This window comes from Eretmochelys imbricata, chromosome 16 (genome assembly GCF_965152235.1).
Source record: "Eretmochelys imbricata isolate rEreImb1 chromosome 16, rEreImb1.hap1, whole genome shotgun sequence".
Classification (NCBI taxonomy): Eukaryota; Metazoa; Chordata; order Testudines; family Cheloniidae; genus Eretmochelys; species Eretmochelys imbricata.
In genome coordinates, this window is record NC_135587.1 from 2,198,426 (window position 1) to 2,211,818 (window position 13,393).

General features: G+C 52.7%; 1 protein-coding gene across 6 annotated transcripts in view; it reads right to left on the minus strand.

Annotated features, from left to right (window-relative positions):
- Positions 1-1,799: 1,799 nt before the first annotated feature.
- Positions 1,800-13,393, minus strand: part of LRSAM1 (leucine rich repeat and sterile alpha motif containing 1) — a 59,410-nt gene continuing 47,816 nt past the window's right edge. For all 6 annotated transcript variants that reach the window (XM_077835599.1, XM_077835604.1, XM_077835601.1 and 3 more), the window contains 10 exons: positions 13,159-13,258; positions 12,078-12,165; positions 11,478-11,552; positions 9,674-9,754; positions 6,296-6,391; positions 5,506-5,604; positions 4,377-4,508; positions 3,771-3,852; positions 3,291-3,427; positions 1,800-2,399 (listed from right to left, as the gene is read on the minus strand). In XM_077835599.1, coding sequence (XP_077691725.1) covers positions 2,274-2,399; positions 3,291-3,427; positions 3,771-3,852; positions 4,377-4,508; positions 5,506-5,604; positions 6,296-6,391; positions 9,674-9,754; positions 11,478-11,552; positions 12,078-12,165; positions 13,159-13,258 — 1,016 coding nt within the window. In that variant the 3' untranslated portion in view covers positions 1,800-2,273. The remainder of the gene's footprint in view (positions 2,400-3,290; positions 3,428-3,770; positions 3,853-4,376; positions 4,509-5,505; positions 5,605-6,295; positions 6,392-9,673; positions 9,755-11,477; positions 11,553-12,077; positions 12,166-13,158; positions 13,259-13,393) is intronic.

The following is a 13,393-nucleotide window of genomic DNA, read 5'->3' on the forward strand; positions in this document are numbered from 1 at the left end:
TTACCTGAGAAGTGGCTGAATGGTTTTTGCTGAAGCTTCCCAAAACCATTCAGCTTGAGGCAGACACTGGGCCTAGGAAATATTAGCCCAAATGCATAATGTTTGGCAAAGGTATAAGCACTGAAAACAGGGTCTTGTAAAGAGACGCGTCAGGCCACCTTAACGATAGGGGACACTGGCACCTTTGTACAGCATTGAAGGGAGGGGTCATGTGGAAGAGCATGGGTATTGACTGACTCCAGAGTAACTCTGCTTTGTTTGAAAGTAAAGAAGTCTCTTTGGTAGCCCCAGCCCCTAGGATCCACGTGACCACTGTGCACAGAGAGCACGTGGCTCCCCCAAGGCACGTCTTGCAGACTTAGGCCCATAAGCCTTCCCATTTTGCCATCACCAGTCATGGGGCTGGGGACAGAGAAGCAGCAAGTGGGTCCCACGTTCTGGAGCCTTCCTTCCAGAGCTCAGCCGCTGAGGAGATCAGGGAGGGAACTGTCTAGGGCTGCTCTGGAGAGCCAGGCCTGGCATCAGCAGGTCTAGCTCCACCTGCCCTGAGTCCTACAGCCTCCTATTCCAGTCCTACGCCGTGGCCTTCCCCCCCCCAAGCTCTGCCCACCACTGGTCTCTGGAGGGAGGTGAGCCAACACCACCGGCTCTGAGGAGCTGGGCCTCGCTGATGCAGACAGATGAGGATAGCCAGTGAGATCCCAGAAGTCCCATTGCCACTGGCGACCCAGGGCAGGCTTTGAACCTCGGCCCCTGGAGGTAAAAGGCCAGTGCACAACACTGAGTCACCCTTCAACTGCCCTCTCACTTCTCGAGAGAAACGTGAGTAAATAGCCACCAGCACAAACTAGCTGCACTCGGGGGACAAGACAGGCTGGTTAAGCTTGTAGGTCAAGGTCTAGAGAGTGGGGACTTACTGAAACAGTTACTTATTAATTAAAATGGAGAAGCAATTAACCAAATGCCCTGCGCCCAATGCAAAGCAGCCAACAGCTACATGAAGAACATCACTCTCCCCCCGCCCCCCCCGCATGGCTAGCTCCAGCCCGTAGCTTTGGCAAGAGTGCCTTGCTCTCCTGGGCCGCTGGCTTGGGGCAGCAGTAGTGCCCTGAGGAAATCAGAGCCTTAGCTCAAGAGACGCACAGCTATTGTCAGCCAAGACCCCGCAGGGCTGGACAAATGGCCCCAGCAGACCGCCTGTGAGCCCCATCCTGCAGGGTCAGCTGCGAGTTCTCCAGCCACATCACTGATGGATACCACTTGGTTTGTCCCTCCCCAAACCCAGTGACAGGAGTGGGCCTTCCCGGACCACACGTGACTTGCGCTATCAGCCTGCAGTCCAAGATGCCAAGACTGGAGCAGCCACTGACATCCAGAACCAGCCCCCTCTATGTCTAGCTAGCAGATCCAACCTGACAAAGAGCTCCTTGCCAGCAGACCCATGGGCCCTCCCCCTGCAATGGGAGCTGGGTTAAAGAGTGTGTGTGTGTGTCGGGGGGGAGTAATCATTGTTCTCCCAGCATGGTCAGCTGCTAAGGGTCAGATCTCTCTGGTGCATGGTGCAGGCCGGTAAGGGCTTGGAGCAGTCTGGGTGTGAGGGCCTGGCAGGGTTCCCAGAGAATCACACGCTTGCTGCCAAATGCTTGTCCTTTCCCAGCAACAGCACCCCATGGAGTAGCTCTGGTCTCCCAGGTGCCCAGGTCCATGCTGAAAGGGAGCTACTCAGAGCACAAAAGGAAGCTACTGACTGAGCCAGTCTCCTCTGGCTCAGAGGAAACAGTGTAGTGAGATCACGTTGATGAAGGCAAATAAATATATTAGACAGGCGGGGGATTGGGCCCCCCAGGCGACTTGGGAGCACACAGACAGAGAGGGCCATGCAAAGGCAAGGGAGGCAGAAATCCACCGACACTCAGGGGGACTTGAGACAACCCATGAGTCCCTCAGCAGAGTCTGCTTCCATCTGCATAGCACAGGGGGCGATTGCAGGGGTTACTGGGGGGGGAAGAGGGGTGTTGCTAGACATGCCTACAGGATCGTACGAGAACATTCAACCCCAGAGTTACCCCCCAGGACATGAGGGGACTGCACATTCCAGTCCCCCCCAAAGCAGCCTCCCAGGCTCTGAGCCAGTGCAAAGTGTACACATCACAGTGGGAGGGGCGGCTGATACACTGTGGCATGGGGATGAGCAGATTTGACACCGACCCAGACCTCTGAGGAGCCTTGGGCAGTGAGCCTGCAGCCCCAAGCGCTCAGCAGCTGCTCCCGGGCTAGCTGCTGCGGAAGATGCGGATGCGCTGCACGATGTCTGTGCGGCAGAGGGGGCAGGTGCGCAGGGCCTCGCAGCACGTCCGGCAGCAGCACACGTGGCCACAGTTCAGGAAGATCATCTGGGCCTGCAGGAAGGAGGCAGAGCAGAGATGGGGTTATACTGCTCCCGCCCAGTCCACCGCACAGCAGAAAGACTGGCACACACAGTCACCTGCTAGGCCTCGCAGCACCCTCCAGGTAGAAGAGCAGTATCATTCCCCTTTTACAGAGGGGAAACTGAGGCACAGAGCGGGGCTGTGAATTGCCCAAGCTCACCCATTGAGTCCGTGGCAGAGCTGGGACTAGAATCCAGGTGTCCTGATCTTTGGTCCCTTCCTCTAAGCACTGCACGTTCCTATTGAAGTAGATCCAGTGTCGGGCCCAGCTTTCACTCTCCTATGTTCCTGAATACACTGAGCAAAGCAGGGCTTCCAAAGCAGAGAGCTCAGGCATCGCCACTCTGGAGAGCTGGGGTTGGACAGAGCCAGTCTGCGGGGATCAGAGCTGTTGGCAACCCCTGCCTGACCCTGAATCTTGCTCTGCCCCATTTTCAGGGATAAACCCAGGTGAAAACTCAAATCTCTCCCCCACCCACCAGGCGACTGATCCTACTCCCCGTCTCCTGCTTGTGAGCACCGCTTGGATGGAAGCCAAGGCGAGCAGGGCCAGCATCTCCACTCACTGCTCTTCTCGGCCTTCTGCTTGGCAGCCCAGGGCTGTGCTCACAGACGTGATGAGGACACACTGGGCTCCTGGCAAGTGCCGAGGATCAGAAGTAGCTCCCTACAGCAGCCAGCTGTTGAGGCGGGAGGTGGGTGTCGTGTCAGACTCCATAAAGGGAGAGATGAGAGGGCCCTGCCCCGGGCTAGGAGGCTGATCCCAGCCAGTAGGTCAGTCTCTGGGAGCTCCCTGCTGTACACTGCTGCCCAGCTGTGGCATTCCAGTCAACAGTCCCTTCCCCAGCTCCAGGATCTCACCTCCTGCTCCATGCAGACCACGCACTCAGACTTCCTCTCGTCCAGCTCCAGCTGGGGCGCAGAAGGGAGGATTTCTTCAGGGGGGGTGCTCGGCTCTGGGGCTGCAGGGCCCTTGGTCTCAGTGCTCGTCAGCAGCTCTGCAGTCAGCAGGAGAAAGCATGAGTGTCAGCACTAGCCTCCTCTTAACACCAGCCCCCACGCCAAGCAGCACAGCACAGAGCCCTGCCATCTGACCGGTGGGAGGTTGCAGCACTCCCTTCTCTAAACAACCCGCTCTGCAGCTCCTCCCTGGCCTGCCTCTTCTCTGGCTCCCACTCAGCCCTGCACATCTCCCCCTCCCCTCTTGGGCTGTCCAGTGCCTGCACAGAGCTGCAGACCTTCAGCCCAGAGGGCTAGGAGGCTGCTCTGGGCTGAAGGGGACCAGGACTCTTATAGAACACCGACATCCAGCAATGAGGCAAAGGAATAAGTTGGTGGTACCTGGGATTGTTTTAGCCACAGCCAGGATCTCCTGGGCTCGCCTGAGGATCGCACGCTGCAGGCCAGTTTCTGTTATTCCAATCTGCAGCACAAGGAGAAGCCAGTTAGCTCTGAGAGGCCAGGGCTGAGAACAGGATACAAGGCCTGGGCAAAGCTCATTGGCTTCATGCCGCAATGTCTTGGGAAGCAGGTGATGCCATCCTGTGTCTCCACTAGGCCCTGGAGCCAGAACCAAAGCATTTCTTGGCATGGGACAGCAAAAGGCCTGGAGAGCACTCAGGAGAGGATGAAGGTACCAAGCCAGCTGTACAGATTCCTTCCCAGGAGACGTTGCAGGGAGTGGCTTCTGAGCAGCAGCAGCCATTTGGTAAGGCTCCCTGTGTCAGGGAACAGGCTCTTTAAAAGCACCCAACTGGATCTGGCTCATGGGGCTGCATGAGGCACTCCATCCAGTCCCCTGTCCCCACTCCCCCGCCCCCACAGCACTACACACAAAGCCCAACAGGGCTTCCCCAGGCTGCTCAGACCCAGGGCCATGGCAGGATCAGCTCCTGGAGTGCAGGGCAGAGGCAGGGAGTGGCATTGCAGGGGCATTTGCCATCGTACCTTTGCCAGGTCGCTGAGGGTCATGGTGCTGAGCATTTCCAGTGACAGCCGATGATGGGCAAAGATTGGTACGTACTGTTCAGCTGACAGCTCAATTAGCAGGTTTATCAGCTGCCTCTCCAAGCCCTCCTCCTGCAAAAGACAAGGCAAGTCCCAGCCATCCCCCAGCCAGGAAGTGTGCAGGGTTCAGCCCTGGGTCAGGATCAGACCCCGTTCCAAAGCCATGTCAGAGGAACAGGCACTGCTCCCAAACCGGCTCTCTAGGCTGAACCCCTGCTCTAGGCAGTAGCTGGTTAGAAGCCTTCCTCACAGGTATGGCTGCTTCCCAAGAGATGCTGCATCCCTGGAAGCACCCAATGCATCTGAGCAGCGTTTGCACCTTTCTAGTTTACCTGCCACAACCCAAATGTTCCATTTCTGGAAGAATAAAACCAAGGGTTTGACAGTTCCCATTCTGGCAGGTACCTGCCCTCCCAAAGTTCTTTACAAACACCAGCCGATATGCAAGCCAACAGGGATCATTCAGCTATTGCTGAAATCAGCCACCTCTGCACCACTCCAGCAGTTACGTAACAGTGCATGACACAGGGCAAAAGTTATGGGCAGGAAGTGAAAAGACTCCCGCATTCAACTGAAATTGCAGGGGGATTTGGGGAAGCTGAATGCAGCTGCCTGAGTTGGAGTTTGGCTAAGACCAAAAGTCCTATTCTTAAAATGGCTATCAGTGTAATCATCACCAGGAGCTAAAAATTCAGGGTGAGGCCCATACCTCTGGCAGCCCAGCACCCTCCAATGCCATGCTGAGCTACTGGCTCACTGCAGGCTCAAAGGGAAGAGCATCTCCTCCTGACAGCTGCACTGGGATTTCTGTGGAGATGCTGAGCAGCCATAACCCTGCGCAGGGCAGGGAGGTCTAGCAATGCACCGCACAAGGGGATCAGAGGGGAGCAGATCTGGCAGCGTTTCAGCCTCTGTGGTGACATTGCTAATGGAACTGCTCTCCAGCCCTAGCTCCAGCTGAGCACATGGGCAGGGCAATGGAAAGTGCTCGTTACCGGCTTAGATTTGGGGCAGCGCCTAGTACCATGGCCCCAGCACTACTGCAATCCCACCAATACCCCCCAGTGACCTGGAGTTTCAGTGAGAGAGGTTTCTGGTTCAGCAGGCGCTGATACTGGATCAGCCAGTAGTTCTCCTGCTTCGTTTCACTTTTTGCCTCCATCTCGAGCTGCAAGAAAAAGAAGGTGAATTAGAATTCGGGCTTTAGGGGAGTTTGAATTACAGACTCAAAGGGGAAGCCAACAGCACCGTCAGCATGGAGCAAGCTCAGATACACCGATGGTAGCTCACATTGCCATGGAGAGCCAGGGCTGGGCACACTCAGACCTTAACGGCCTCCTGGGGCTGACTCTGCTTTGATTCCCACATCCCTCCTCTTGCTCAGCCCCAGGATTCTCCATCTCCCTCTGTCCCCACCCTCCAGGCACCCTTGTCCCATGCGCTGGGACCAAACTGCTAAGGGGCTGCCAGTGGCTATGGCTCAAGAAGATGAAGCACATCGGCAGACCATGCATACTGCATAGGGTCTCTGCGTCTTGCTCCCCTCCTTCCCTACCTCTCCCCTTGAAACAACCATTGCAATGGTTGCCATTGCTCTGGCAAGGATGGAGGATGCATGCTGACCTCTGCCAAACAGTACCCACACTGGTCCAAGGACACTACGATCCTGATCCAAAGCCCTCCAAAGTCACTGGCAAGGCTCCCATTGACACTAACGGGCCCTACGAGCACAGAATATCACATCCCTCATCTCAGTCCCCTTTTCTCCCCATGGCCAAGAGCACCCATGGTCACCCCCCACATGGCACTGCCTGCTGCTCCTGATCTACGCAGAGTCATTAACAAGTCCCACCACATACCAGGATTTGTTGCAGTTCCTCTTCCCTTTGCTTCTTCTCCTTGAGCAGCTGTTGCAGCATGTAGCTCAGGGCTTGGCGTTGCTCTGTGATCATCTCCTGCAACAGAAGCAGAGGCAGCCCTGTCTCCAGACCACATGGAGGCTATGGCAGGGGTGCAGCTGCAGAGCGTTGTCCCTCAGTCACACCCTACAGCCTCCAGTGGGCAGAGCATTTATTTTGCTCAAATACTCAACCCAAGTTTTTGAGCCGTGTCCAACTGAACCTCAGCAAAGTTGAGCAGACGCCCAATCCTGCTCTCAGGGAGATTTCTGCTGGGGCCCAGGGGTCGCTGCCATGTGCATTAGACCCAGTAATGGCAGTTCCCCTGTTCTCAACGTAACGCCCTGAACTTGTCCATTACCCCAGTCCCGCCACACGCTGTGCAGAGTGACCAGACTCACTGAGGCAGCCCTCCGCCCATAACCCACCCGCACACTCTAGCTGGAGACTCTGCCTCGATCTATAGAATAGGAACATCCGTATTCCCCTTCCTTATCTGCAACAAGGCCACAGAGGCTGAGCTCTGCAAGCCTGCAGGTACCCAGGTGGGTGGGGATGGGCCTAGGCAACAGCATCTCCATGGCCTTGGAGATGGGTGGACTCCTTGAGATCTCATGAGTATCAGATAGAATCAGGCCCCATGGCAGGGTGCTTGTTTGGTTCGATGGAGCTGTATGTCGTGGGGCTTGGATTTGATCTTCATTCTGTTGTATGCTGCCCTGAGCTTGTGGCTGTGGGGAAGGGGAGGATGCTGTGGAGGTGCAGTCATCATTGTAAACCATTGTCATCAAGGACAGTGATGACAGCGGAACAGCTGGAATACCCCTTGGACATTCCAAATCACAGCGCCTCTCGCTGGCCACGAGAGGGATGCAGCTGCAGAGGTTTATCCCACATAGCTCTTTGTTAGTGTGGAGGAACGTAGAGTACGGTGAAACCAACAGAACACTGGAGCTGGACATTTTAGATGGCTGGGACCAAGGTGCCAGCAACGTTATTTGGAGTCAACCCCCCAAAAGAGGCCCGGGCAGCAGAGAGAAGCTCTTATCGAGCATAGCCTTGACAGGGCTCAGACACATTGCTGGCAGAAATTTCCTGTGACAGGAACAGTGGGTTCTGATCTCTGCTTTTGCGTAACTCTTGAGGGGGTTATGTCTCAGCAGAGGATTTAATGACAAGAGCCTCCTAACTTTGAGTGGTGCAGCAGGAGACTGTGAAATACCCGCTGACTTCCTCTCTGTCCCAAAGGGAGGTACTAGGCATGGGACACCAGCCACACAACCCCTCTGTCTTGTGCTGATCTCATTTGGAGAAGACATTTCCCTCAACACAGAACTGTTGTGTTCACGTTTGTTTGTAATTGTTGATTTCTTTCATTTCCACAGAGACACAGATCCAGGATTCTGTGAGCAAGAAAGGGCTGGTTTGGAGCACAGAACAGATCAGCTTCCCTGAAGGTCATAAGACAACTACCCTGGAGAAAGCCACCTGGAAAGCTCTGCTGGAAACATACCTCTGTGAGCAATCTGCTCCCATCCCCCCCAGGCTGTCCCACTCTAAGTGGCTTGACTCTCTCCCCATTTTCTCAGGACAGGGTAAGTAATATTTCTGGAGGCTTTAGCCATTGATGCACGGCTCAGAAGCAGCCGCTTAGTTCTCACATGGCGAATCCAGGCTGGTGCTCCTCTCCCCACATGGCCAGCTCTCCTTGGCCAGTTATTCAGGCCTTCCCTTAGGTTCCCCATAGCCCCTAGGTATGCCCAGTGCACCCACTTCACGGAGGCCCAAGTTCAAGCTGCTACCAGGGGAGAACATTCACACGCAGTACCGATTCAGGGGGTTTAGCCCCTTGGAGCACGTGTGGCTGGAGTGCAACCACAGAGCTCTCCAGTGTTTCTCTCCAACTACCCTGGCTGGTTGTGGCCTGCACAGGCTGTAGCTCGCAGCAGCTGGAAGGGTGCTCAGGCCAGTCACTGTATGATGGGACCTGGCATCTCTGCAGGCGGCACTTTGGTACTAAAGAAGGTGGCAGCTGCAGTCTGCTCCACTTGATGCACATCTAGTGCAACAGTTGGGCTTCAGGTGCGTTCCTGCTGCACCCCATTTTGGCCATTGATCCTGTATTAAGGGTTCAAGACAATGCATGAGACTACTGTGCTATGGGCTTGTTTATAACCATGCTGGCTAGTGGGTTACCGGGGGAATGCGGCTCAGTTCTAGTTTCTAAGCGGTCGGTGCTAAGAGTAGCTGACAGATTAGGGTCAAGACACAGTCTCTGACACTTTAACACCATCCCTGGTACTGCCATAGTTTGCCTACACTCCAGCCCCGTCTCATTCACTTGACCACAGGACTTCCCACTCTTTCCCCTTGTAGCCGCTGCTTTGCGACTTGCTGCGCCATGATCCTTGGGCTGTGTATCAGGGTGCACAGGGACATGCCCAGCTCTTAACAATCTACTCTGAGCTATTTGGCAGCCTTCCGGAAGAGAGGGAATTGCGACTGGCTTGCTTCCCCCAGGTATAATGAGCATGGAGGGTTCCCTGCCACCAGAGGTCAGTTACTGGAGTGTTTTATGACTAAAAGCATTTACAGTCACACTTGCTGACTAGGTGGCAATTGAATCTCATGCTTCAGGGTGTCAACTGATCAGTTCCGGGGTCAGGAAGGAACTCCCAACACCACCCCACCACTTACAGTATTACATGGCTGCTGAGTGTACTAAGCAAACTATATTCCTTTGACACATCAGCTACTGGCTACAGATACCAGACTTACTGGACCAGGGACCTGAACTGGCAAATCCTATGGGATAATTCACATAGGAAGACAATTCCTGCAAAGGCATATGAAAGAAAACTAAAGCTAAGCTGCTTTAACCCAACTTGAGCTCCCTCTACAGCTGGACGAAAACTCCCCTTGAGATAGAAGGCTGGCTGGGCAGAGGGGATGCTGTCATGGCCTTGGAGACATGGCTTAGAAAGGAGGACGAGGGAGGTGTGGGTCATTTTTGGCAGATACTTAAACAAATTAAAATTAAAACAAAACAATGCAAGAAAACATGAGATGCTTGGCAGATGTGTGCTAGGAGAAGCTCCTTCCCTGCCCAATGAGCCTGCTTGTGCCAAGTTTTCAAACTGAAAATTACTCAAGATCTTCAGGAGCAGCAGCAATGTTTGCAGAAAGCAGCAGGAGAGGGGGAATTTGGGGAACATCCCCTTCTGACTAAGCATGAAACTGCCTAGAAACTGCAAAGAGCACAGGAAGTGAGCAGAGCTTTTGAGACCCCCAGAGTGAAGGTAGAGGGTAGAAGAGGGGCAGCCCCAGAGCCCTACATACCTGCAGTGTCTCTGTGTCCAGTTCTTGCCTCTTTAACTCCAGCTGTGTCAGCTGCAATAACTCTGTTTCTATTAACTTAATCTAAACAGAAGATGAAACAGTTTTTTACTGACATTTGAAATGACTTTTATTTAGCTGCTTTAGCGCTGGCAAAACTGCACAGCTGCCCTCGGGGAGACAGGGGGCTGGGCTGTGGTTTGGAAAGCCTGTTGTCTCCCTTCATTCTGTCAATTCTCCAGGGCCAAGTAAACAACCCACAAGCTAACTTGCACTGCCTGCATGACTGCGCTGCCAGCTGCTCGTGCTTAGTCTCTTGCCTGATGCTAACTAGCTGTGTTCCGCCCCCCAACAGCAGAAGGCATTTTATGTGCCTGTCTCTAAGCACCTTCTAGCCTATGGCCTGGAAGTGCTTTGCAGTCAGTTGGTTCATTCAAGCCTCCCAGCCAGCCTGGAAAGTAAGGACACATTAACTCTGTGTTAATGCAGCTCCTTAGATTGTAAGCTCCGTAGGTGTTTGTACAGTGCACACAACACTTGGCTTCTAGGTGCTACTACAATACAAATAACAGATACTACTGATGGGGAAACTGAGGCACAGAAAGGCAAAGTGACTTGTCCACAATCCCACAACAAATAAGTAGCAAAGCCAAGAACAGATCCCAGATAGCCTGTAGCCCAGGCTTGTACTTGAACCATTATTTTATCTGCTGCTATACGTCCCATGACCATTCAGGAAGAACACCCTTGGCATGCAGCTGACTGCTCTGGAGGCATCCTAACACTCCATTAGGTGCACAGCATGCCAATGGAATGCAGGGGAAGTGGAGGCCCAGGAGCAAAGCGTTTAATAGAGAGGTGCCCAGCAGTGAGACCTGAAGGCCAGACATGTCCCCAAGACACCCTAGGACTGTAGACCAAAGATAAGCAAACTGACCATCCGCAAGGTTCTTGTTGCTGGTGAACTCCAGCAACGGAACCTTGCACGGAAGGTACAAGTTCAAGCAAAAAGCACATTTGTGTGATCTGATCACTGACAAGGTCCATATATATGTGCAAGCAGCCTGTGGGCTTCCCACAAGTTGCAAAGACTGGCCCTGTTTAGCTCATTATAACAAAGCAAAGCCATTCAACTTCTCCCCACCTCCTACACGAGCTCCTTTCCTAGGGTCAGATGGGGGAAAGCCTGGAGCACTCCGCTGAGAAACTGGCCAGGTCCTCTCTGTCATTTAACCTGAGGGGCATCCCGGTGCCGTGCTCCCCAGAACTGTCTCCACTACTCACCCCCAGTAACATGCTTCATCTTTAACAAAATGGAGATCAAACAGCAGGTTGGCAACAGAAACAAATAATAATGAGCTCATGCCGCAATGTACAAGTCTAATGGTCTGGATGGAGATGCAATGGATTCTTATGGAGACAGCAGCCCCGCTCACTATGCAGCCTGTCACATGGCAGAGGCCTGGCTCTCTCTGGCTCATCCCTAGAAGCCAGTGCAGGATTGCTCTCTATAACCCATTCTCACATGCTTTGGCCAGTCAAGTTTCAGATGACTCAAGTAATGGGGATTCCAGCATTTCCCTTGGATCTATTAGGCCTCACTGCCACTCCTCCATGATGGAGAGAAGTATTGTTAAATCAAATCTGACACTTTGTGTTACACAGCCCTACAGAAACAGAAGGGTGCCTGGTTTTCCTCAGACCCTGCGCTGCATACGCAGCACGACAACTTTCCTTGCAGTGGTCTCACCACTCAGATGAACAAGCTGAATCTTTTGTTGCTTGTGTTCTGCCAGCGCCAACTCACCTGGTTCCTGATCTGCCGGTGCAAGAGATCCTTCTTCACCTGAAGGGCTTCAAAGGCCGCTTTCTGCATTTCACTCTACGAAACATTACATTCTGCTTAGCCCAGGAACGATGCCCAATCATGGGGATGCAAACACACAGGCAACCCTCACTACGCTGAAATGATCTGATTTACAAACACTTCCCTGGTGCTCACCCTTGCAGAATCTGGGTGCCTTCTCACAATCCCAAGAAGTAAAACACAATTGCCCCATTTTACAGATGGTAAACTGAGGCACAAAGAAATTAAGGCCACACATTTTCCGATGAAGTGAGCTGTAGCTCACGAAAGCTTATGCTCAAATAAATTGGTTAGTCTCTAAGGTGCCACAAGTACTCCTTTTCTTTTTGCGAATACAGACTAACACGGCTGCTACTCTGAAACAAGTAATTACATAGCTTCCCTTTAGCCACTGCAGCCAATTATCCAGATCGCCAGAAATTTCTGCACCCAACTAACTAGTTTTAACAAGGCTTTAGAATAGCCAATGTGCTTGTCATGCCAGCTCTGTTCCCCACCCCCATTACAACATGCACTTAGCTTCCCTGATCACAAGCCTACCTCCCGCAGGATCTGACTAGTGGCCTTGCTCTGATCTAGCTGTTGCCAAGCCAGGATTTGTTGGAACTTCTGATCCATCTCTGCCAGGCTGCAAGAGATACATCACCAGGGGATTATTACAGGGTCTCAGACTGCAATGCAAATAAGAGGACAAGCTGGCCATGGAAATGAACCCAGAGAAATCCAGGAATGGGGACTTCCTAAAACATGAGAGTTTATTACTGAGCATGGACAGCCAGAGCTCTCACACTGTGACATTAACCTGCTCTTGGCAGGTGTGTAAACTCCTTCCCACCAACCAACCCTGGCCGATAAATGAAACAAAAACAGATGCACAACTTACTGGTGCACCTGCTGTGAGTGACTCAGTGTCCATGCCCGACAGCTCATAAAACATTACAGTGTGGGGATCATATTCCCTGGATGTAAAGCGTGGTCTCTGCTCCAAGAGAGGACTTTGTATAAATAGTCCTATGAAGTGCATTGCCTCAGCGATTGCAGAGGAAATGGTCTCAGATCTCAAGTACAAAGATGTCCCAGTGGGCCATTTGTACTGTCACTTTCAGAGCAAAACTGTGCTGTAAGTGTAATTGATTGAAGATCAATGAGAAAACTATTCTGGCTGCTTTCAAGGGACAAGAACCAACATTCTGATTCTTTTCCTCTCCCCAAAGCGCCCCATGGATTCCAGGTAGCGTGGAGGACCCCAAAGAGCAGTGTGCGACTGCATGGCAGTGAAAGTGACGACTCAAAAATGAAATGACTGGTTTCATTTCACCCTCCAAACCAAGTGAAATGTAAGAAATAAAATAAATCATGTTTACTCTGTTCTTTCAGTTCTTACTAATCCAGAGCATTCGTAACACTCGTATTACTTGTGTTTAAACATAAGAGCTCTATCTTGGTGGCCCTTTTGTTCTTCAATCTTTAGTGCTGTTTGCTGTTAAATAGCTGTCGTGCTCTACTCCAGAAATGGCTGCAGAGATCCCTATGTGTGTGATCAGAATTGTGCTGGGGCCCTTTGGTGTGAAAGGGGTTCTATAACAACATTGCTACCAGTCACACTGCTCTCTCAAGATACCTGGAGCAGGCCTGGTTGACAAGGTCTTGCCGGCGAGATTCAGAGGTCATGTGGATGAGCTTGTTCTTGTAGCTCTCAGCCAGCATTTGTTGCATGGCAGCTGGGAGACACAAAGAGGAGCCGTTAGTGCTAGAAGCAGGTTAACTCTGTGTCCAGCATCATTCCTGCTCCCCACTCAGCTACAAGAACTTGCTAATATTGGGGTCCCCCCACCAATTTTCATTCCATCCCTGTT